This window comes from Myzus persicae, unplaced genomic scaffold, assembly GCF_001856785.1.
Source record: "Myzus persicae strain clone G006 unplaced genomic scaffold, MPER_G0061.0, whole genome shotgun sequence".
Lineage (NCBI taxonomy): Eukaryota > Metazoa > Arthropoda > Insecta > Hemiptera > Aphididae > Myzus > Myzus persicae.
Genome location: NW_019101213.1, coordinates 43,550 through 68,185, shown reverse-complemented (window position 1 = coordinate 68,185; position 24,636 = coordinate 43,550). Strand labels below are relative to the sequence as shown.

Sequence of the window (24,636 nt, the reverse complement as noted above, 5' to 3'; positions counted from 1 at the left end):
CATTAATTAGTTCGGGTACCACGTTCAAGTATATTTTTAATTATGCTTGTCCTCACCTATCGTCCATCCGATTATCATCCATAAATGGATGTATATATGTTACCAGGCATATAGGCAATATACATTGCAAGATACCTTTAGCAATTGGCCACTGACACGAATGACTTAAGTAGTAATAACCAAATTGCCTATTCTATGTGGGAATTGATATTCTTTCATGCGTATTTTTGACAATACCCAATAAATGTAAGTCACCTATGATTCTATAAAATGTCTAAAAATATGAATATTTACCAGGTAGGCATTGCAATTAATGTCTTAATGTCTAATGATCTGTAAGCAATATGATAGTATCTAAAGGGTCAAATAATTGTATACAAATAAGCAAAATGTACAGAACAAAATTAATGATTATTCGAATTTATTTACAAGCAGCAATAGCTATATTAGCTACTTAAGTACTATGGTATTTTGAGTTAAACACAGTGTTGGTCTGGCACACCAAAGGCCCCTGAGAATTTTTTTTGGAGGCCCCTTATTACTTCTACTTTATTTCTTTATTATACGCGTCTATGACTGATTGATTGAATCGTAAAATTAATATTAAAACAAGTTAAAAATGGTTTGAAACCAGTAGACCTTGCAGTGTGCACAAATTATTTTTAAATTTGTAAAAAAAAACATTTTATTATTGAATGTAGTATTGGTGTACATAATGTGTAGGCTGAGTGTTGACTAAGTATACAGGAAAACTGGAATTAGATAGAGTAATTTGGGTGTGTGCCCCATCTTTCTCTTAAGTTATACACTTCTATAATTCTACTATTCGAATAAATAGGTAGGTGCTATAGGTACACGTCATGATGGAATGATGGATAAATTATGATAGTGGTGATTATACTAAAAAGAACCATGAAATAATATGTAGGAAAATATAATTTTTGAATCGTGCTTACATCTATAAACAAGTACATGATAAGCAATATTGTAATAATTATTTTTAAGAACGCTAAAAAAATCGTTAAATATGTATAGTTTATTATGATGACTTGAGAATAATAACTTAAAAAATACAAAAAAAAATATTTGCAATTAGCGAAACCGTTAATAATTGCATGCAATTATTTGGTGGTATTTTGAAGTCAATATGACAAAGTGCGGAGTAGGGTGGGGCAACTTCATATACATCATACAGATTAAAGACTACGAAATATCTATTTTGATTGAAACAAAATACTGTTTTTGTTGATGGTATATTATTTTACGGGTTATATATAATACTGCGCAGTGTATTAATGCAGTATAATAAAGGATAACTAGAAATATCTATATTATATACCATGTACGGACTGAACTTAAACAAAAGTTATAAGTTATAAGAACAAATTATAATTATTTCTCCCACCTCGAATATTTGTATCGAGTATGGTGCAAAATATTTACCAAGCTACATATTTTGTCACACAGTACTAAGTACAAAAACATAAAGCACCCTTAATTTCGTATAATAATAAATATAAATTTATATTAATATTTTTACAATACATATCAATACCTATCTATATTAAAATATTAAATACATATTTTTAACAAATTAATTAAATTAAAATTTTTTTATACTGTTTTTCATACTTAAATGATATAATACAGTATTAATTCACTGTTGTAGCTTAGCATACTCGTTCCCGTCCAATTTTCTGCCTCATTGAAGGAAAGACATTATTTATTCAATGAGTATTTGTTTGTGGGGGGGGGGTCGCTGAACAGAGCTCCCTCTTAGCTATGTCTATGGACATAATACGGACTAAGTTTTACCTAAATGAACATAACAATAAATATTTATTATTTACGCATTAATATTTACATATTGGTAATCACATTATTTGTACCTGAGCGGCGTGTGCTGAATGTTTGAACAATATAGCATTATACCGACTACTGATTAGTGAATAACATATAAACATAATTTATTTTCTTGCCAGTTGGCAATTCATATATTATACATTATCATTAGTCATTAGTATGTCAGTATACATACCTTTATATTGCTATAAATTATAATGTAACAAAACAAATTAGAAGGCGATGCAATTGTAAAAATACGACGCTTGAAAGATAAAAGATAAATGCCAAAAGATTACATTAAAATTTATGCTACCTACAAATAGTTATTGTAAGTCAAATTAATATTGAATTACTTTAATAATATTTTGTGTGTGTACATAGGTATATACTACAGAAATGTATTTTACTGTATATAATAGGTTTATAGATTATAGATCAGGGGTCGGGAACCCAAGTGTCTTTATCATGTGGCTCTTTGGAAAATGATCCTAATGATCTAGACCTTTAAAATATAAATTAAAATTCCATTATAATAATTTCTATATTACGGTATAATTTATGAGGTATATTTTATTTTAACTACCTAATGATAATATTATGGGTTTAACGATGTTTATTTTTGGTAAAAACAAAATAATATTTTATCTATAATGAAACCACAGTTTATCAACCTTATCACACTAACCGTGGCTCTTTGAAAATCTTGATTTTGCAATTTTTTTTTTAAATGCCTCTAAGTATAGATAACAATAATTTTAATTTGTGTATCATATAATATTGTTGTATAGTATACATACTTATATTACACCTAAATTATTACAGTAGGTATATAGTTATTTTACGAATTAAAATTATTATTTTATTGTTGTGACTTACGTGTAAGTATCTATATATAGTATATACCTACTGTATATAGTATCATACAATACTGCAGTAGAGTGTAGACTGTAGTATACCTGTATGTATATTCACACAAAATATTATTAAAGTAATAAAATGGCAATGTAACGCTTGAACTACGCCGTCGATAAAATTTTAAAATAACTGAAGGTTATTGTTACCAATATGAAATAAGGATATAAAGAAAAAACTAAAATTGTGAAATTCGATTTATATTTGATTCAAAAATCTCCTTGGATCTGCAACTGGACCTGAAACGTAATTTAATAATCGCTTACATCACCAACAATCGTATCCTTCAAAATGACTTACCTAGTGTTTGCACATCTGTTCCACTTAAATTATAATCGCCGATCGTACTCGTACCTATAACACAATTTAAGTTCATTGTGGTCATATGTAAAAAGGGAAAACGTTGTTAAGAAGTTGACATCGTCAAATACAGAGTATATCTTTTAATTTGTAGCAGTGATGCATTAATACGTTTCACTCTTAACTCCAATACGGCAACACCATCATAGGCATGCTCAGATTCCAGCTTCAGGGGCAAGCAGAAGATTAATCTGACCAATTTTCTAACGTAATATTTAAAAAATAGATATTTTAATGAATGTTTTCAAAACAAATTCAGTACACAAATGTACGATAATTATTGACGTAGAAAAAAAATGCAAAATTTATATCTTTTTATTTTATCGTTTGGTGGAAAAAAGGTTTCTGTGCCAATTATTTGGAAGGATAGGAGTCCAAAATGTTGACGAGGAGGTTGTATAGAAACGTATCTAAAAAATACATACAAATTGTTTTTAATTATAAATTATAATGTAATGTATATAATAATGTACTTAAATATAATTTTATGGAAGTTGAATTTACTGCAGCCCATAATTCAATATTTGACGGCCGCGGAAAAAGTTCAAAGGCTGAATATGCTGCCCTCGTGTGCACGCCTATGAACACCATCCTATAATCCCTAATAATAGTCTCTCATTTATCATCATCATACTCTTCCTGACAACTCAATCACATCACCTTAAAAGAAGCTAAATGGTGCCATGACCTCCTAAATTAGTGATTAAATAATCAAATTCTGTTCTGAACGGTTTCATCACAAGATTATTCCTTTATCATGTGTTTTTGCGTTATGATGTTATTTACTATTTTTTCCATACAAAAGACATCCTATATTTACTATTATTGTGATTAGTGTTAAAAGTATAGATTATAAGTTTTTAATCCAATAAAATAAATAAAAACAGTGATGACAACCGTTATCTCAAAAAGTATTGACGTTTAGGAAAATATTTTTTATATATAGTTAAAATTCTTTACAAAACAAATTATTCTAATTGAAAATAAATTATATTTTTCAGTTTTCTCTATAATTTTTAAGTTTTTACTTTACCGAATGTCATTATGACAGCACACATTTTAGACACTGAGCGATGAATGTATTTTAAATTTTATACCCAGAAAAAGAATACTATTTATTTTAGTATTTTTATACACAAAATACAATTTTGAATAAATATATTTATTTAGTTAAAAAAATATTTTCAAACATATTATTAGTATACTTAATATAGTTAATACTTTTTGAGATTATGAGTGTTTCATTGAATAATATTTTTATTTAGTAATCAAATACCTACTTTAAACAAATTGAAAAAAGTTTTTCAACTTATTAATATTTACCTTATATATTATCAGACGTGTTTTCGGCATTGTTGTATATGCGTCATTTTGCAGGACATATTTAACCTATTTCGATTGATATCAATACAATTTTTATTTTTGGTATAAAAAGCTTGGAAATGTAATACTTGGTTTAATTTTTAAATTTTTCTTATATTCGATAAAAAATATATCGACTTTTTAAAAATTAAAAATTGTATTATTATCGATCGCCTAAGTTAATACCGGATTTATAGCGTAAATATTATATTTATAATGAGTATAATAATTGTATATACATATTTGTGGATATATATAATGTATAATGTATTAATGTACACTATATACTAGGGTCGCTAACCTTTTCCAATAGTGAGCGAGTAAGCCACATTCAAATTTTTAAGTATCTAGCGATCTACCATTATTTGTTTAGGTGTACTATTTTTATTATTATACGTAGCAGAATAATAAATTGTTTAATAGTTTACTTTTTTCATTATTTTTCCGTCGGCAAATTGTATGTTTTTCTTTTCTAAAAAATACTTTACTTTGTATATAAAGCTTAAAAGTGTGTTTAATTCTTTAACATTAAATTTAAAATAATACGCACGTGATCAGCAGATATTAGTATAATTAATTTTTAGAAAGATCGACCAATATTTCTCTAAAGACCGAATGATTGGTGACCCCTTCTATATGCTATATACCTACTATATAATTTAGCGTAGATACATATTACATTTATATGGTTTTTTATTAAGTGCTATATAATTATATAAAGATATATACGACATATACTTTTCACTTGCCATTATAGCAATTCATTTTTCAAATTAATGTTGAATGGAAGTCATACAAATACGAAACTGTTGCTTGTTGTCTGACATTTGTATTGTAATATTATTTGTTTAGAAATATTTTGACATCCATTCAAAAACAACAATGTAATTATCATTTATCACGAAACCCAACTGAATAATAAACTCGTCATACGCAAAATGTAACTTAAATACCTACTTAATATGTATATTATGTAGTTTACTACATCGTCAGTATTTTATTTGTATTTTTTAATAAGTATATTTCAATATCATACATATATACATCGATACATATATTGTCTGCAAATAATACATATATTTGGTATTTATTATATACCACTCATATTTTATGTACTGCCAATACAGATTATATTATATTATATGCGCATTGTATTGGACTATATTACGTAAAAGTATACGTTTCCTTAATAAATACATAATATGTTTTTCTTGAGTAAAAAATTACATTTAAAAATGTATAGGTACCTTATATTTATATAATTTCTACACAAGTACACAACGCGTGTACCTAATACCTCAATGAGTTCTATGCTTCTATAGCAGAATATTATATATTTATATTATAAATTATATAAATATATCTCACTATTTGCGTCATATTATGTGCTTATACAGTACCTCTTACAGTTAGGTATACTTATGAATTATGTTAAAGTACACGTCAGTCAATCGTCACTTTCAATGCCATGTGAATTGAAATTTCATCTATTTTATTCAGTTATTATTAATGTCAGAGTGAATTGACCAATCATCAAGTTTTAAGGTAAGAATATTATATCTATAGCTATGGCATCTCGTAGGTTCTTTTGACATTTTAATTTTGAGTCGAGTAATGAACATTTTTAAATTATAAATCACATCGGTGAAATATCTATAGTGGTTGTTATAAGACGGTCAAAAGTCTAAAAAGTGGGAGGGAACATTCTCACTTCTCGGTATTACATTATGTGTATAAAACAATAGAATTAATTTGAAATTGTTTTATAATTAATCGTGTTTAGGGTATTTTAGGTTATAGATGTAGCAGGTTTGAATCTACCTTCGACCGTGACAATATTCACTTTATTTCCCTTGGTAATCACCTTGTACTAATGGAACGGCCAATATCAGACATCAGTAATATTAATCAGAATATTAAGTCGTAACATCATTATAAAAAATTATTTATTCTCAGATTAATATGATATAATACTATAGGTACTAATATATTACATCCAAACAATATTGAATCGTATATTTGTATTATTATTCATTATGTACTATATTCCTTTAACGTAAGTTGGCGTAGGTACTTATAGAACATAGACTACTGTATATATTATGTATTTATTTATACTTATACAGGTATCACTGCAGCAGTATCAGTTTCAAGTTTATTTATTTATTTTAATCTTTTAATTGTTGACGTTCGATCTCTATTAAATTAATACGTTTTAAATAACGGTTCGGCTTTATAGATAGATAAATATAGGTCAATCGAAAGTATTCGTCTAATTTGTAGTTGCAGACATAAACATTTTTTACCGATAAATAATGCTTTGTACTATAGATAAATCGATTTTAATTGACGTAATTGATCATTTCCGGTTAATGTAAATATTACTAAACAGAATAAAAAAAATATTTTCCACTACCTAAATAAATATAATAGGCTTTTAAATATTATGTAGGTAATATCAACATTTTTGCATAACACAGTACTCTGTACTTCCATTTGTCTACTTAGAATATAGGTCCTATATTGATATGTACCTTATACCTACATCAAAGATAAAAAAAAACAAATAGTTTTTCTTTCCTTGTTTCAATAAACACACATTATATTATTAAAGGTACTATCCACTATGCCAAGAATTGTGTTTTTTTATTATGATCATTAAATGCTTATTATAATATCGTTGAAACAATAATAAACACTTTATCCGTAGTTGATCGATGATAAATCGAACGGTCCGTCATATTATATTCCTTAAACCTAATATTATTTACTATACAAACTTTGAAATAAAAAAATATAATCAATTGAAATTTATATTGACTTATTCACGATACCGGAACGTTCAATTCAATTAATAACATAGATATATCATCCTGGGCGAGGTTACAAACTGCAGTCGTATTGTGAGGTATGACTATTGCAAAAAATGATAAAAAAAAATAGAATTACCTATGATTGAATTTTGCTTATGTTTTTCAGTATCAACTATCAATTATACAAATAAATAATAAAGATAATTAAATGTATTATACAACCTTACAACTATTTATTATGAGTACCTAGGCATAACTGGTACAAGGTAATAATACTATATCGATCGCACAAGTCGAAATGACTACATGGCATTGTAACAATGTTAATAATATACAATTTGTTAAATACATAAAATATATGAGTGCACTACAAAATTAGTCAAACCAAAATATTAAATTAAATGCATGCATTTATAAGCAAATTAAGCTTTGATAAAAATATTATGTACAATGATGTAATATGGTATTGTTAAATAACTTAATTATATTATGTAATGCGTTTTTGATCAACCATTTGTATAGTTAAACCGTATTATTGTCGTTTTTCTTGAACCTGTGAACAGATGTAATATCCAAGTATGTTAGAATATTGAATAAAAACATTCTTGGTAAAAGCTATTTATGGATTATGGCTTATGGGGCATATTTTAATAATAAGACTAATTTTTCGGCGTATATTATGTGTTGCAAAGGTGGGCGTTAATTAGTTAAAAAGCTATTTTTTTTCTTAACTTTTAAACTTAGCTCGTTAATTTTTAATTAACTATAAATAACTTAACCAGATTTATTGTCAGTTCTAATAACTTATGTTTTTTTCTGATAGCTTGAAAAATAATAGTTACATTAAGCTAAAATCATGTTTATACTAATCTAAAATTGTAGTGAAAACAAGGAAACTTAAATTATGTTTGTTCATTCAATCATGCAGCATAGTGAAGACAATAATCTTAAATCAAAGTAAAACAGTTAATATTTTTGATTTAATAATTTAGTAGGTATGCCTAGATACATGCACATAATTTGCTTAAACCATTAGTGCGTGTATAGTAAGAAGCAAATGTAGCTATAAGCTTAATTATTAACAAAATGCTTTAAGTTTTGAAAATAATTTAAAGTTCAAAGTTGCACACACAATAGTGTTTCCTAGGATGAGTAAAATAAATAAACTAATGAGTTAAGTAAGTTAATATTGTTTTCCGTGTAGGTATATTAACTTAACACTCTTAGATTTAAATATAATTTTGGTAATTTTGAACTTAAAAGTTATAAAGTCCTGAACGTTAATTGAATTAACCTTAGCCATTTTTTTCATTAACTTGCCCACCTTCGATGTGATGTATATTATGAACGTGATAAATATAATGTTCATATATGAAAAACAAAATGAACAGAAAAATCATAGTATTTAAATGTAATACAATAATATTTTTTTAAATCCAATATATTATATTATACACACACACTCACACACACGCACATAAACATACGAACTCGCGCACACACACACATAAACAATAATAAGATTAATACTAAACGACTATAGCAATATAGTAGGTAATAAAAATAAAATATTACACACGTCCATACAAAATAATAATCACATTATCTTATACAATTTTATCTTAAGATCCATTGTTGTACAGTCTTGGATCGAACGATATATTTTTTATCGAATATCCGTCATCAAAAAAAAAACAAAATAATAGTTACAATAATAATAATAATAATAATAATAATAATAATAATAATCATATAGTATTGAGAGAGCTTATCAACTTCTTGTTTAAGGTTCGTACTGGTTTTGTACCTTTTGAGGTTGATAGCCCCAGACAAACTTGTTGAAATATTCGCCAACCATGTATAAGACGGAAGTGTATACAAATGTGCCCAGGAAGAACAGGCATCGTAATGGCAGGTTCAACTGAGAAAGGATCGGATACACCCACATATGGCACTGGCTATACACAATATGAATCCTGTAAATTGCACAAGAAAGGGCTTATTAATTTATTGGCGTAGACGAAAACCATACTCTAAACAGTCTAAACTATAATAGTAGGTAATCTATTATCTTTACTAAGTTCTTAGTTTCTTACAAATAGTTATCAAATACTAAATACCTACGTACTAGATACTTAGCTAAATTGACTTTAATTACTGCTAATTGTATATATTAAGTATAATACTGAAATTATTATGCTTGCAAATAAAATTATCCAAATTATTTTGTATTTAAACCTTATTCCAAATATCAGAGGTTTTGAAAATGTAATACAATGTTCCTCCAAGTAGTATAAAAAAAAAAAAAACTTAAAAAATTACACTATTATTAATTATACTTTTTATACTTCAAAAATATTGAAAAGATATAATATGAGCACAATTTTATTTTATAAAAGCTTTATTTCAAATTGTCCGTCTTTTTCGCTCAGAATTTTTTTTTCGTTTACCTAGGTGTACCTACAATATATACATTGATATATTGCATTTATTGAATTCAAACAGACTATGCAGCAGATGTAAAATCTCCAGTTTTTATAATTGATATCTAAAATAATGACTATCGAATGCCGTCAACAATGCAATTTAAAAAATTTTAAAAATATTTTTAATCAAAATATTTACCAATATTAGTAAAAATATATTCTATTTATGCATAGTATTCCCCCCCTCACTCCTGATTTTCGCAATGTACTACACACAGGTGGTGGTAATAAGCTCCTCCAATTGTATTTTGAATTCTCCCAATGTTAAACATTGTTAACTTTGTCCTCCCCCGTCAACATTTTGTTTATAATAATATTATAGCTCACAGCTAAAGAAATTGATTTATACCAATTACCAAAAAATATTTTTATATCATATAACTATAGTGAAAATTAAAAATACAATAATGATACAAATAATTAATTTATAACAGATTCTGAAGATTTTACATATACCCTTCAGCCTTCAGGTTGTACTGAAGTAAACCCGGTAGAGCTTACATAATATACGAATGTGCTATTAATGGAGAAATCAGAAAAGTCACCATTAGTGAATAATATAACATACGCGGTATATTGTATAATTAATCAATTTTTACAAGTTAGAAAAGGGGTCACCACAAAAAATGTTAAACCTGAAATAAGTAAAGGGAAAAAAATGAAAATATATATTATTACGTTAAACTTATATTATATTGGTGAAACCAGAGACACCCTACCTACACCTTTCACTCTTTGGGTAATAGACCTGGGAGAGTTAACTGGTCATTAAAATCGAGAGACCTTACAGTGGCTGGTACCTAATTGGTTCCCGAGCCCCAACACCATAGGCCGATTAGTTCCAGTTTTATAAAGGTGTTTTATTAAGTTAAGCCAAATTGGTTCCCGTTTAAGAAGGGTATTTTATTAAGTCCAGTCGAATTGGTTCCAGTTTAATTAAGCACATTTTCCTTCTCAATTTTACAGGCTTAGGACTATCAACTTTTAAGTAAGCTTGGTTAAAAATGTGTGGTTATGTGTGTTAAAAAATTAAAATATAATATAGAAAATTGAAAATCTTTGTGGGGCCCATTATTTTCTTGAAGAATAAAATTATACAGACTTACTATTGCAAAAGAATGCTTAAAAATGAAAATTGTAACTATTTGACCTAAACACGAGAACGAGAACCAATTCAGCTCAATTTATTAAAATACCTTTTTCAAACGAGAACGAATTCGGTTACTGCCCTTATAATCGTCCCACACATTGAATTGTAAAATATGCACCTATATTTAAAAAGGTGATTATTTGATCATTTTTAGGTATAATGTAAAATCGTTTAAAATAGTTCACAATATCAACAAGTTGCTTAAATGTTAATACAGATACGTTACATATAATAAGTTCTATACTTGTATTTGTTATTATTCGTTCATATTTCTTGTTCTTTAAATTCATAAAACAAACATAAGCCATAAGGTAAAGAAATAAAAAATGACCATGAAAAATAACCAGATAACTGGTAATGGCATTTAGCATATGTAATCAGTTGTGGTCACTTGTCACAGAATTTTGGAATATTTAATGCGAATCTTGAACTACTTACATTTTTACAGATGATTACGATTCATAATTGAATCTATAATATAATTATGGTTTGTAACTTTTTAAGTTATTATATGTCAACTGCATTTTAAATATTATACCAAAAGTATTAATATATAGAAACTATCATACTTACCATATTAAATAAGACAACTGCAAACAAATATGTGTGGTCATCCCGAAAATACGGGATGGATATGGTCTGTAGGCGGTGACCATTTCTAGGCAGGCGAATACGAATACGAACGTATGCATTGTGTGGTTCAGCCAAACAGGAAAATATAAGTCTATATCTTTAGGCATCACCAAACTTCGGTCGATAAACCATAAGCTCCAAAACGTTGTTGACACAAACTGAAATAATTTTAATAATTTTTAATTTGGCTAAATATATTCTATTATGAATAACATAATATATATATATTTTTATTCAACAATAATGTGATTCAATAAGAATTCACAGCCCCCGTTTTCATCTTTAAGCTTTACATTAAAGCTGTATTTTTAAATTGATACCTACTTAGATTTTTACGGCAGATGGCTTTTTATTTTAAATGTTGGTGTAGCTCTGAGTTATAAAATATTTATACCTACAACTGTATTAACTTTATTTAAGGATAATATGAATAATACACGATGGCGGAAACTCGAAAAATGTCTCAGTTTATAATAAGGTCTAAGAAGTTCTTTAGGTTCTTATTCAGAACCAAAAGTGTGCTTATGTCAAATACAATTTTAGATTCTAGGCGGATCGATGAATGTGTTGATTTTACAATGATTCGAGTTTTTTATTTATTTGTTTTATGCCCGTATTCACGATTCTAAGCAGAAAAAAATATTCCATCTTCAACTTTAAGATGGTATTTATTTAAAAATGTAATCATATTTGTACTTAGGAAAATATTCCATGCACAGGATTTCTTCGTAGAAGAGGTTACGAAGAAAAATGTACAAAATAAATACATCAATTATTGGTTAAATAGCAAAACCAATAAGTGTTAATAACTAAGATGTAAAAAAGTTTTTAAGGACCCCAACCCCTTTGCGCACGAGCATGGCTTGAGCAACTATATTAATAATAGGAATGCAAATTACTGATAATAGAAGTATAAATAAATTATAAGATTTACATAGAAATAACTGAATCTACTCAGAATCGTTTTTCGTATGTAAATATGTAATGATCTACATCATTGAATTCAAGTATAATACATCTATTACATTGACTGAGATAGAATGAATTTCCCGGTGTTTTTCTTAGCTATATATAATTTAATGAGATCAACGTCCAACTATACAGTGTGTATACTATTTGTAGTATTGTGTTATGTATTACTCGAAAGTTTTTAGACGAAACCTTATTTATAATCAGTTATTTTACTTAAATGTGTTGTTCTATTTACTATTATACATATTATCAGGTAGGTATTGATAATACAATAATTATACATTTTTGACAATATAATAAATATTAAAGTAATTTTAAATTTGAATTGTTTCATGTTTGGACTTTTCCCTTTTAAAATTAATAAATGTATTTATGTTTAAAGCTTCGGGAAAATTAAGTGCAGTGTAGAAACATCTTAAGATTTAAAATTGATAATCCTTTAGACAACCGAACAATTATTAAAATCTAATCTTGATTTTTTTTTTTGAAATGATTTATATTTGTAAACATCACTGAGGATTGGCAGAATCACAAAATAAAACAGTGACTATAGTTTATCTGATGTTATCCTCGATTTATTTTTAAACATATGTCTACCCGATATAAATAACTGTTCAATGCTTCAACTTAGGTTTCAAACATTACGACAAATTCAGTGGAGCCAATTTTGCATCCGTTCTATTTATTTTTGAAAAGTATGTTTCAACAATATGTCATACTTAGGATATTTGCCAAATACTGTTACAATAATAAGGAAGAAAACACTTCCAAAAATTATTATTTATAATCTTAATACTTTTCTATACTTTAACGAGTAGAATGAGTAGATGTAATTGCTTTATTTGAATTTTAACCGAAACAAATATTGTATTTTATTAAATAGTTATTATTGATATTTTGTTTAAAAAGTCACGGTCAATAACCACAACCAATACCACAGAACAAATAAATATACATAGTTAATGTATCCGAAATCTGAATGAAATGTTCATGGATTAAATTTAATATAAATATTTACTATTTAGACATTTAATGCATGAATATGTGTATAAATGTTAAAACTTCCAAGTCCTTATAATTTTAATTATTATAGTTATTACTGATTTAGTGCAATGACACAATTTCAATTTCATTAACATAAACGGAGCATGGATAAAATATATGATGCCTACGTATATAAATGTATAAGATATTAATATATTATAGGTACTTTAAGCATCTGACTAACTGGTACTCAATCAATAATTTGACAATTTGTATGATGTATGATAACCAAGGTAAAACGATTTTTTCTTATTTTTCTTTATATTATTTTGAAGGACAAAGATGACTAATAAATGTTAATCAATAAATTATTAACCATAACCCAAATAGTCATGAATACACTAACATATTTTAAACATTAATACTATGAAGTTATTGAATGTCATGGTTCAATTTCGAGGATTCTTACATTTAAATTTTACTATTATTTATATGTGAATTAAAATGATACGTACTTGAGTATTTCTACCTTTTTCTTGTATCAGTTATAATTTGTTTAAATTGGTATCTACAATTATTATATTATTGAGTATACTAAACTATGTATAAATATAGTATTTTAAAGAATACTTTTATTTCATAATCGGAATTCGTATTCAAATACTAGAAAAAGTATTCAAATACTATTAGAATCTATTTCCCCCCCTCGAATATTTGACAATTTTGGAATGGTTGGAAATTGATGTGAGCCAATCATATTACATTCAAAGAGAAAAACATTGCTAATAACTTATTATGTGCCCGACTTTTTATAAAAAAATTTGTTTTGTCACAAATATAAACTATTTTTCGAGTTAAAAAGAAGCATTCTTTAATAAATAAAAAAATACAAAAAAAAATTATTCAGAATACTTATTGGAATAATTTCTTCAAAAAGTGTTTTAAAATAGTATTCGAATAATAATAAAAAAAAGTATTTGAATTGATTTAATTAAATACTTACTTTACAAAACGAATTATATCGTTATACATACTCAATGCTTATAAATGTGTATTTTAGAAGGTTGTTAGTACTTTTGTACTATACAGTATATACGCTATCGGATATAAATACTAGATACTATGGACACAACAATAAATTAATATTTATTCAAACGCATTTTGTTGTATATAGTGTGTAGAACTAGGTCATTTTGAACAGCATATATATGATGAAAAAAGTTTTGATACCTCATGTCATGTTACTCGTATAAAGTAAATATCTTCAAACTTGAAGTTTAAGTCATAAAAAATCTATAGATCTACGTAATAATTATTACTACAAGTATCAATAATTAAGATTCAATCAAACATAATTGGGAGACTTGGTCTATTGTATATAGTATGTGTCAAATGTAGGTACATCGTCACTAGGTTTAGGTCACTCTAATGTTAGATTTGAATTCAACGATGATTCATTGCTTACAAAAAACTATACTAAGCGAAGACTGTCTGATAGCCTATACATTTCTAAGGATATTTCACCTTATTATATTGTAAACCTCAATAATAAACTTTGTAGGAGGTAATAAAATAAAGTTTACGATAGGTTAGGTACTAGACACTAGTAGGTATGATAATAATACCCATAAACGTTTACGATAGGTTATGTACTTGTTGGTAATATTATAATACCTATACATGTTTTTAAGGTTTATTACTAAAGGTAATATTAATAATAGTATTAATTAAAATAATCGAAAACCATAATTTTATCCTTAGCTGGTAAAACATGCGGGACTCTTATTTAAAATAAATAAAATAAAATATAAGCTTAAGCTTTTAAAACTTTGCTTATATAACATTAATTTTTTTAAATAAATTTAATCAAACTTGTTAAATAACTTATTTTTCATAAGAACACGCTCGTCTTAACGATTTTTTTTAGCTATGTACCAACAGATTTTGTTAGATAATATATAAACATCTATTCAAGTTATTAATGAGTCTTTTCACATGCTTTTTAGTACAGTTTTTTATATTGGACACAATTTAATGTAAATTTGTAAACCATTTTATTAGAAAAATAAACACCGAAATTAATTAAAATGGATAAATTCTTGAACAGTCCGCAAATAGTATATGATAAAGTTTCCTCTACATTATTGGTTTTCAACCGGTGTATCCCGAGTCTCGACCCCATTTTGGGTCACTTGAGCTTTACAATTAGGTCGCAGTATACTTTTAATTACCTACTTAAAAAGCTTACATAGAAAAAATATATTGTATTCAATTTTACAAAGCAAATAAGAGTGGCATAACTAAATCAATCAAAAATGTGTCCTTTTTTTACATATATAACAGTATTTATCAAATAACTTTTTCTTGACATGTGGCTCACTAAAAATGAGTAAAAGCTAAAACGGGTTTTAGCCCGATAAGGTTGAAGATCACTGCTCTAAATAGAACGTACATGTTTAGGATGAACTGAGGTATTTTAAATAAGAACGGAAAGAGAGAAAAGGTATACAAGTATGAGTAATAATTAGTGAAAACAACATTTATATTCAAATTGCGGGTATGTTTAGTATGCACCTAATGAAATTACCAAATAATATGTGTAATATGTACTAATTGTCCTAAAATATTTCTATAACAAATATATATTAACTATAATAACTATAAATCTGAACTCTAAAAATATTAAGATTAGATTCAAAAGTTGTACTTACCATACTTAATGGAAAAGCAATGCTGGCGAAGAAAAAGTGTTTTACTTGAGATAGTGTTTCCAAGACCGACGATTTAGAAGGGAAAATCAACGGGAAAACGTCCACAACCAATGCATATAGGAAGAACAATGCTTGAAAACACTATAAAAATAAAATAAATATACAAATTAATATAAACTTATTACATTAAACGTATAATTTATGTAACTATATGAAATTCGAAACGAGTAGTTCACAAAAAAATTAGATTAAATTAAAATTAAAAATACATAATATAGGTATAGGTACATTATAATTCATAAAATTATAATATAGTTTATTGATATTATAGGTATAGCTAGTAGCTACATTAACACATAACACATAAACAAATAGATATAAGATATAAATGTAATAGGCAGATAAGAGCAAGATTTTTGTTTTATTACATGTGCACACGGTTAAAAATATATTTCTATTGAAATCCTGATACGATTTTCAAATTTGAGATAATAGCGAATAATGTATTGATTTCACAATGTTATTTTTTAATATTTTATTTAATACTTTGAATGTAGGAGTGCTAAAATAATTTCACTTATTTAACCTTTATGAGGTGGAAATCGAATGGTACCTTGAAGAGGCATTTTCAGATTATATATTTTATTCTTCTAGTTTTTAGCATCTATCAACCATTGAGACCATCCCAACGCATATACAATCCTCCAATTTTTCCTATTATTTGCTATAGTGTTTTCGGGCAATCAGGTCCTCCATTTAGTGACTCTACGTCTTTTTTAATTATATAATCCAATCTCAAACGGGGTCTCCCAATTGGCTTTTTCCTTACTGAATTATTTTCCATAATAACATTTAATTTATCATACCTACAATCTACTGCTGACAACTGTAAAGCGATTTCTAAGAAATGTCTGCAAGTGTGGTTTTTATCAACTTTCACTCCTGGTGTTTGCTTTGGAGATGGGTGATAATTTGTTACATAAGTAGGCTTAACTAGGATCCCTCATAAGTTTGGTATACTGATGCCATGGGTATATTAAATTTTAGACTTTTGCAGCAAACTTCATGCATATTACAATTTTAATTCTTGGTTACATGTGACGTATATATTATTATATTATATAAATAATGTATAGCACCGTAGTCAAAACTAGGTATACTGAAACATAAAACTATGAAAGTATAATATTATTTACTTTACTTGTACATACAACAATGAAAGCTGAGTTTCTGATTAATTCAACGTTTAGACAAGACTTACCCTTTATATATTAAAAGTTTTGCCACATCGTATTCTATTATATTTAATGGTAAACACTAAACAGTAATAGTAGTATTAATAAAAGTGAAGTTCTGGTCTATTATTATTATTTATAAATTTTCTTAAATATGAACCAACTTATGTAAACGTATTATAAATTCAATATTTAACCAGGTGAAATTGAAATGCAAGTATACAATATTATATCACAAACAAAATAATAAGTCATATACAATTGATTTATCGATGGTTAAGAAAAACACATAATATGTAGGTACATACAATGTTGGTATTCTTTATTATTACTTTTGTAAACATGTATTTATATAGTAGCAGGTATAGCTGTGTAGTATTGCAGTATGCAGTATTCATACATAAGATATATGCACCTATACTAGATTACCTACAATTTACAAACTATTTTGTATTTTTGTTCTATAAATAAAAAAACACGGTTATACTGTAACGAAACAAATTACTTCAACACAGTGGTATACAAATAATTTGTATATAGTATACATATAATCTGTTTATTATACGTACAATATATCTTATACAGCTATACACTATAGTAATATGTACATATATTTTTTTTCTAATGTTATTTTGTAATTCTATTATTTCATTACTGTAACTGCCTTATTTGTTTGTCAGCGTACGCGCATGTGTGTGTGTGTGTGTGAGTGTGTGTTAATAGGTTCACCGCAATTATATTGACCAACTAAAAAAAAATTGTTTAAACCTATTCCAAAATAAGACGACAAATTATAATTCCACTTTTCAATAACAATTTAAAAACACCATGCACATTTGGAATCAATTTCAAAATATAGTTTAATTAGCAAGCACCTATACTTACGACTAAAATCCTAATGGCTAATGCGAACACACTTTAAAAATAACAACATTGATTAACGGTAGTAATATGTATACTTATATTTGTATCTATAGTCTATACCGTTGTCTGTTTTCAAAATTTAAAAAAGCATATTTTATTTCAACTATGTAGGTTTGTGTTTAATACTAATATACAATTATATTGTTTATATATCGTGAGCGTGTCCTTGGACGTTTTTTAATTCGTAATAAAATAATTCGCCTTTCATCGCCTACTCAAAACGTATACAATATTATACTATATAAATAGGTGTAAGAACTGACAAAATTAAAAATACCATGCAGTTTAGATGAATAGAGTATAATTTAACTCAGTTATTACATTTTATTAATTATTATTTATTAATAAATAATGATTATATATAATAACCATACGCATGAATAATAGCTGGTAGGCAATGTTATGAAAAATATTAAATAGATACCTAATACATTTGAGACATAAATAAAATATAGATATCACTTTAGCAGTATAAAAAAATAAATAAATAACAATACAATTGAATGCAATATTATTATATTATATATCTAATGCACTAGTTAAACAAAATTATTCCAATTAGGTATATACGAGCGTGGTAGTACATTTAAAATATAAGAAAAAATACATACATTTTTAACTTTAACAAGTCCATATTTTATCAATAGAATTAGACTTTATAATTAAAAATCGATTTTAATGATTGCACGCTTATGCCATTATATAGGTACTTACATACTTTTAATAATTTTATTTGCAGGTATATAGTATACGGTATGCGATCGGTAAGCAAAACTATAATATTCATTGAATTAGTAGGTATAATAAATAATAATGGAGGTACATGTATGATAATATAATGTACAAACATACATATTATTATAATGCAACAAGTAACAACTGACAACATGGTATGTCAAAGTGTATATAAATTTTCGTCCGAAAAGTTACACGTATGCACTATGCAGGTCGTGTATAATATATGTATTAATGTTATACCTACTCTTACTATTGTTTCATTGTATGGCCCATGAATATTTAAAAAAATAATACCTAACTTTTTTTTCTTCATTACTTTTTATTTAAAAGAAAAACCAAACAATACATCTAACTTTTAAGTCTGGTTCTCTTGTTTGAAATAAATTCTTGGTGAATCGAGAATCGGAGTTAAATAATATATTATGAGTATAGGATAATTATACTTTCACTATATTATAGTCGTCTTACTCGTTTTTGCGTTATGGCAGTTCTAATAATTATAAAAGATAAGACTATTACGTATACGCAGAGAGTGAAAATAAAAATATGTTTTTAAAAAGTAAAATCATCATATAATATGTTATAACTAGGGCTAAGGACTTATAGGAGTTTGTATGTTTTCCAAGATTCAAAGTAATTATTAGTATGGATCTTGTTTTTCTTGTCTGTGAGACCATTTATAAATGAAAATATGAACCATTGATTTTATCAATTTTAACTACTATTACATAACAACCAATAATAACTATAAATTTGGGTAATAATTAACATTTATTAAATTAACTATAGAAAAATAATTAGGTAATTAGTAAATGGAATTTTTTTTGCAGACAAGCTTAAAAAACGGGAAATAAATCTGAATATATAAATAATAAATATAGATTAACATATATTTGATGAAAGTATTACATTTTTATGCAACATACATGTATGTATATTTTTTACAACTCAAATGAATAATATTATTTTTATAGTAATAGTATAACTGAATTAAGTTTATCCAAGAAATTTATATGAATAGTATGATTTGTATGTATACTAATAATTTTCAAATATACGACTTCGATAACCCATTACTAATTGGATTTGGATTAATGGATTCTGGATGCATAACCCATGAACAATAAAACCATAGATAAAGCACAACTTATAACCATAGATAATTTATTATATTAAACTAATTTAGTACATATGATGTATAATTTGCGTATATTAACTTGGCTCTAACCTAATGGATAAAGGGTTTGTTGCAAAATACAATAGTATACTGTCTAGTCAGTTTGAACACCGTATAATGTTCAACAATTTACATATCGTAAAACACGTGTTGGACCTTGTAATAGATTATTATAAACCGTAAAAATATCTAAGTCTATACTGATTGATTCGCTCAAGTGTGGTACATTTGATATGTATTATAAGTTATAAACTAATAATCAACAATTCTGCACATTATTATGTATTGAAACTTAAAACTTTAGATAGGTATATGTTGTGCACGGTTTATGCCATTTCCCTTAATAGCAACACCCGATTTTACGGTTCATGATCACATAGGTACTTCCAATAAACATAGTTGATTAATTTTTAATATAAAATCAATAGTAGTATACAGTACCTATGCATAAAACTATAACATATATTATACGACGTAACATTATGTTTACCGTAGATTTTATAATTTCAGTGTAAATTCACATATATAATTATATATTCCATTAATACTATGTACAATGGATATCTTAATTTTAAAATTAAGTTTTCAATTGTTGTAGTACCTATAATATTTATTGTTTGTGCATAAGATACATTAATTATAATTTAAAGTATCCAACACGCAATTACATTAATACGCTTTAAGATAACCCCTCTCTTTATTATCTATATGCGTATACATTTATAATATATGGATACATAAATAATAGGCAGTATAAATACAAGTAATTTTCGTACATGTTCCATTTTTATTTCAATTTTTTTTAAACAATTCAACCACCAATGACCTTACCAACTTAGGCAAAATTGTATATCATGGATTTCCTCACGCCATTGTGTTAATACTCGTATAATAATATTTATTAACTATTTATACATTTTATATTACAATACTTTTACTATTATACTCATAATATTGTTTGCAATATTTTAAAATTTTAATAGATTACCTAATATAAATTATTTAATCTACAACTTTTATTTTGTATCGTTATTGTTTTTTGATTTTTACTTTATTTAAGTATCTACCAGGTAGATTCTACCTATAGAACTTTCATTAGTTTCTGATCATTAAAATAAGTCAAAAAGTATGTAACTAAATAAGAAGTAATAATAAAATAACTCAAATAAGCGAAGTATATTAGACTAAGTTCAAGTAGGTGCAAAGTGTTAGATTATGCTAATGCAGGAGAGTTAAAATTTTAAACCAGTGATAATATAGGTAATTAGGGTACATAAACAGGTACATTTAAAAAAATGTTTTTTGTGCATTTCGTTCTATCTGGAATTTGTAAAGATATCTTTAAAACAGCTTTGTTTGCTTTTACGCATTTTTTCCGATTTTTACTTTATACATTTATGAAGTTTTCCTATGACCAGTGAGAAATAGTGAGTAAACTACTATTATAGGTATCTGGTATACAATATGAAATGTACATATAATGTTATCTATTCTAATACCTATATTATATTATCTTAAAAGCGTAATAGTACAATACAAATACTACAGAATTTATACAGATGGATACTTAGAAGTCAATAGAAATATTTAATTGCATACCTACCTAAGAAATAAAATACAGAAGTCTAACAACATTTCGCAAAATGAGGTACTATTTACTATTTTGGTATCTCAACCACTCAACTAATCTATTCTATATGAGTATATGACTATATACTGCAGCATATTTTGTACAAAATATTTATACAAATCAGAATAACGATAAATTATCGTCACAACTCATAATATCTAGGATGTGACACCCTCTCTAAATTAAAACTTATTTTTTATGTCATCAGTAGTTAGTCATTTGTATAAATTCATTGATTATAAATTCCATACATATATTATATTGTATATTTATATAATAATATATACAGAGTGATTATTTTAACAGTAAACATTGATTAACTAAAAAAGTACCTACTAACATTTTTCACAAAATCATGTGAAATGGACCATTAGCTTACTATTTATTATTTAAATAAGAGTGATTGTATATGCATTTTAGTGTAATAATATTAACCGATGAGTTATTTCTTATTTTGATCCCAAGCGATATTTTAACATTTTTATTTAAGTCTATCTAGTTTTTGATGAAAAAAATTAAGATGCAATGACCTGGTGATTGACTTTCGACTTTGATTTTAAAAAGTGGACAGTACATTTTAGAAATATTTGTTATTGTTTTCTCTGACAACCCGTATCTCAGCGTTGATAAGTATATCGGAATTTTGACATTAAATATGTAGTAAGTAAACAATATGGCATGTAATATGATTTGAAAATGGGCTACAAAAATGTTGGCACCAACAATAAATGATGTGCCTACTCTTATTGTTGCACAATAAATTCGAGTTTAAGACTAGGTAATGAAACATTTTCGAAAATTCAAAATTATTTTGTTAGGTATTGTTTACGATTTATTTTACATGCAAAATTGTGCACAATATAGTACATTAGTACATACACGACCAATAGAATCAGTGGCGGTTCCAGGGGGGGGCTTAGGGGCCGCGGCCAACTTGTAATCCCGTATTTTTTAAAAAATTGTGCATTTTTAAAAACAAAATTACAAAAAAAACAGAATTATTTATGCATCAGGAAGGGGGATGTAAGGGTTTATGACTTACAAATAGGTATGTTTAAGACTTTAAAATTCGATTACTTACTCCGTCCAAAAACGTGAGGTATTTAAATTTTCCACCGAATGCGTCGTCGATGGGATTCACATGCGTGGGTATGTTGACGTGAACGTAGTTATAGTAGACGGAGAAGACGAACGTGATGGTGCCGAGCACGTGCACGGCGATATTAGCCACCGTTAAATACGACGTCAGAGCCATGGCGGTTAAATGTATATTAGGGTTATACAAAAAATACCGGAGACGTGCGTAAAGCGTAATAAATGTATCTAATACGATTTAATTTCGTCCGTCCGTATAGATGTCGATAATAATAAATAATATTATACGAACCGTACGAAATGCACTCGCGCACGCAACACGGTAAGTATTAAAATGTGGGCTACGGCGACGTGTAGGCAATGTCAATCGGAATATTATGCGATCGAAATTTAATTTGCCGACAGACTGCAAATATTGTTATTGCAGCGCAGGATCGGAACGAGACGATCGCACCAGACGGACGGGCGAATGATCACTAAACAGCAAATGACCGTCGCAACTCGCAAACGCCTTCAAATATGAAATAACAGTCGTTGGCGAGCGTGCGTTGCGCTGCGCGCGCTTGTGTTTGTGTCACGCGCGGATGTGTGTGTGTGTGTGTGTGTGTGTGTATGTGTGCGTTCGTCGCGTGTGTTTGCGCGAGTGTGTGTGTGTGTGTTTGTGTGTGCGTGCGCCGTGTGTGGATCAGCCGTCACAATCGTCTCTGGCGCCGCATTGTCCGAGAGGGTAGTGAACGAGCGAGTGGCCGCGCACGCGCGCCGCGAGCGGAAGGGCACGTCTCGGCACGGCGACAACAAATCCCGTCCGAACGTCTGCTGTCGATCGTCTCTTTAGTCTAAAAGTCTTTACGTCCATTGACCGTTATGGCGTTATATTAAAATAACATATTTATAAATCATCATCTTATTATTGTAAAAGTATAGTTAGTATAATATAAATTGTGAATTATAAACTATAAGAATACTACTAGTGCTATAAATTATAAATAAAGTAAAATTGTAATGCCGTAAAAAATCATAAATCGTAATTTAATTATTGTATGTGTGTATTGGAATATCTGCAGGTTAAAAATAAAATAATTAACAATAACAATTATAATTGTCCAATTATTTTGATTTACTTGTTAATTATAATACATTAATTATATATTAATAAGATTATTAAGATTTGAATATCTGATTTGTCTTCGGCTGAACATGGACGCAAAATGTAGTTACAATCAAATTTCCACCTTTTTAACATCTTTGGTTTCTTTGGAATTAATTTCTCAAATGTCAGCTAATGCCATTTTCTCCTCTGTTCTTTCCTAACCCAACTGGAGTCAACTGTCAATACTCAATACCTAGTTAATTGTCATATATTTTGTATGCTCTACTGTAGAAAGATTTGTAAGCCCAACTTATTATACAAATAAAATAACAAGTACAGTGAAAAATATTGTTTTATTCATATAATAAGGGACTTTTTTTTCTAGTGTTTTTTTTACAGTGGACTTCTTCACCTAGACTTTTTCCGATACCATGGTGTGCCTGCAAAAATACCTATGTGTGGTATACATTGAAGGCACAATATAATGTCCCTTTTCATCAGTAGCGTATTTAGGCCGTG

At 27.2% G+C, this 24,636-nt stretch overlaps 1 protein-coding gene across 2 annotated transcripts; it reads right to left on the bottom strand.

Annotated features, from left to right (window-relative positions):
* Positions 1-7,274: 7,274 nt before the first annotated feature.
* Positions 7,275-23,541, bottom strand: LOC111028215 (androgen-dependent TFPI-regulating protein-like). 2 transcript variants are annotated; one of them, XM_022306766.1, is made up of 5 exons: positions 23,014-23,541; positions 16,229-16,369; positions 11,502-11,719; positions 9,100-9,268; positions 7,275-7,845 (listed from the first exon to the last, which is right to left on the bottom strand). In XM_022306766.1, exons 1-5 carry the CDS (start codon positions 23,185-23,187, stop codon positions 7,825-7,827), a joined length of 723 nt encoding a protein of 240 aa, XP_022162458.1. In that variant the 5' UTR covers positions 23,188-23,541; the 3' UTR covers positions 7,275-7,824. The 2 variants fall into 2 exon arrangements, with proteins under 2 accessions (XP_022162458.1, XP_022162457.1); XM_022306765.1 differs by lacking the exon at positions 7,275-7,845 and having other exon boundaries at positions 8,841-9,268; positions 23,014-23,540.
* Positions 23,542-24,636: the final 1,095 nt, after the last annotated feature.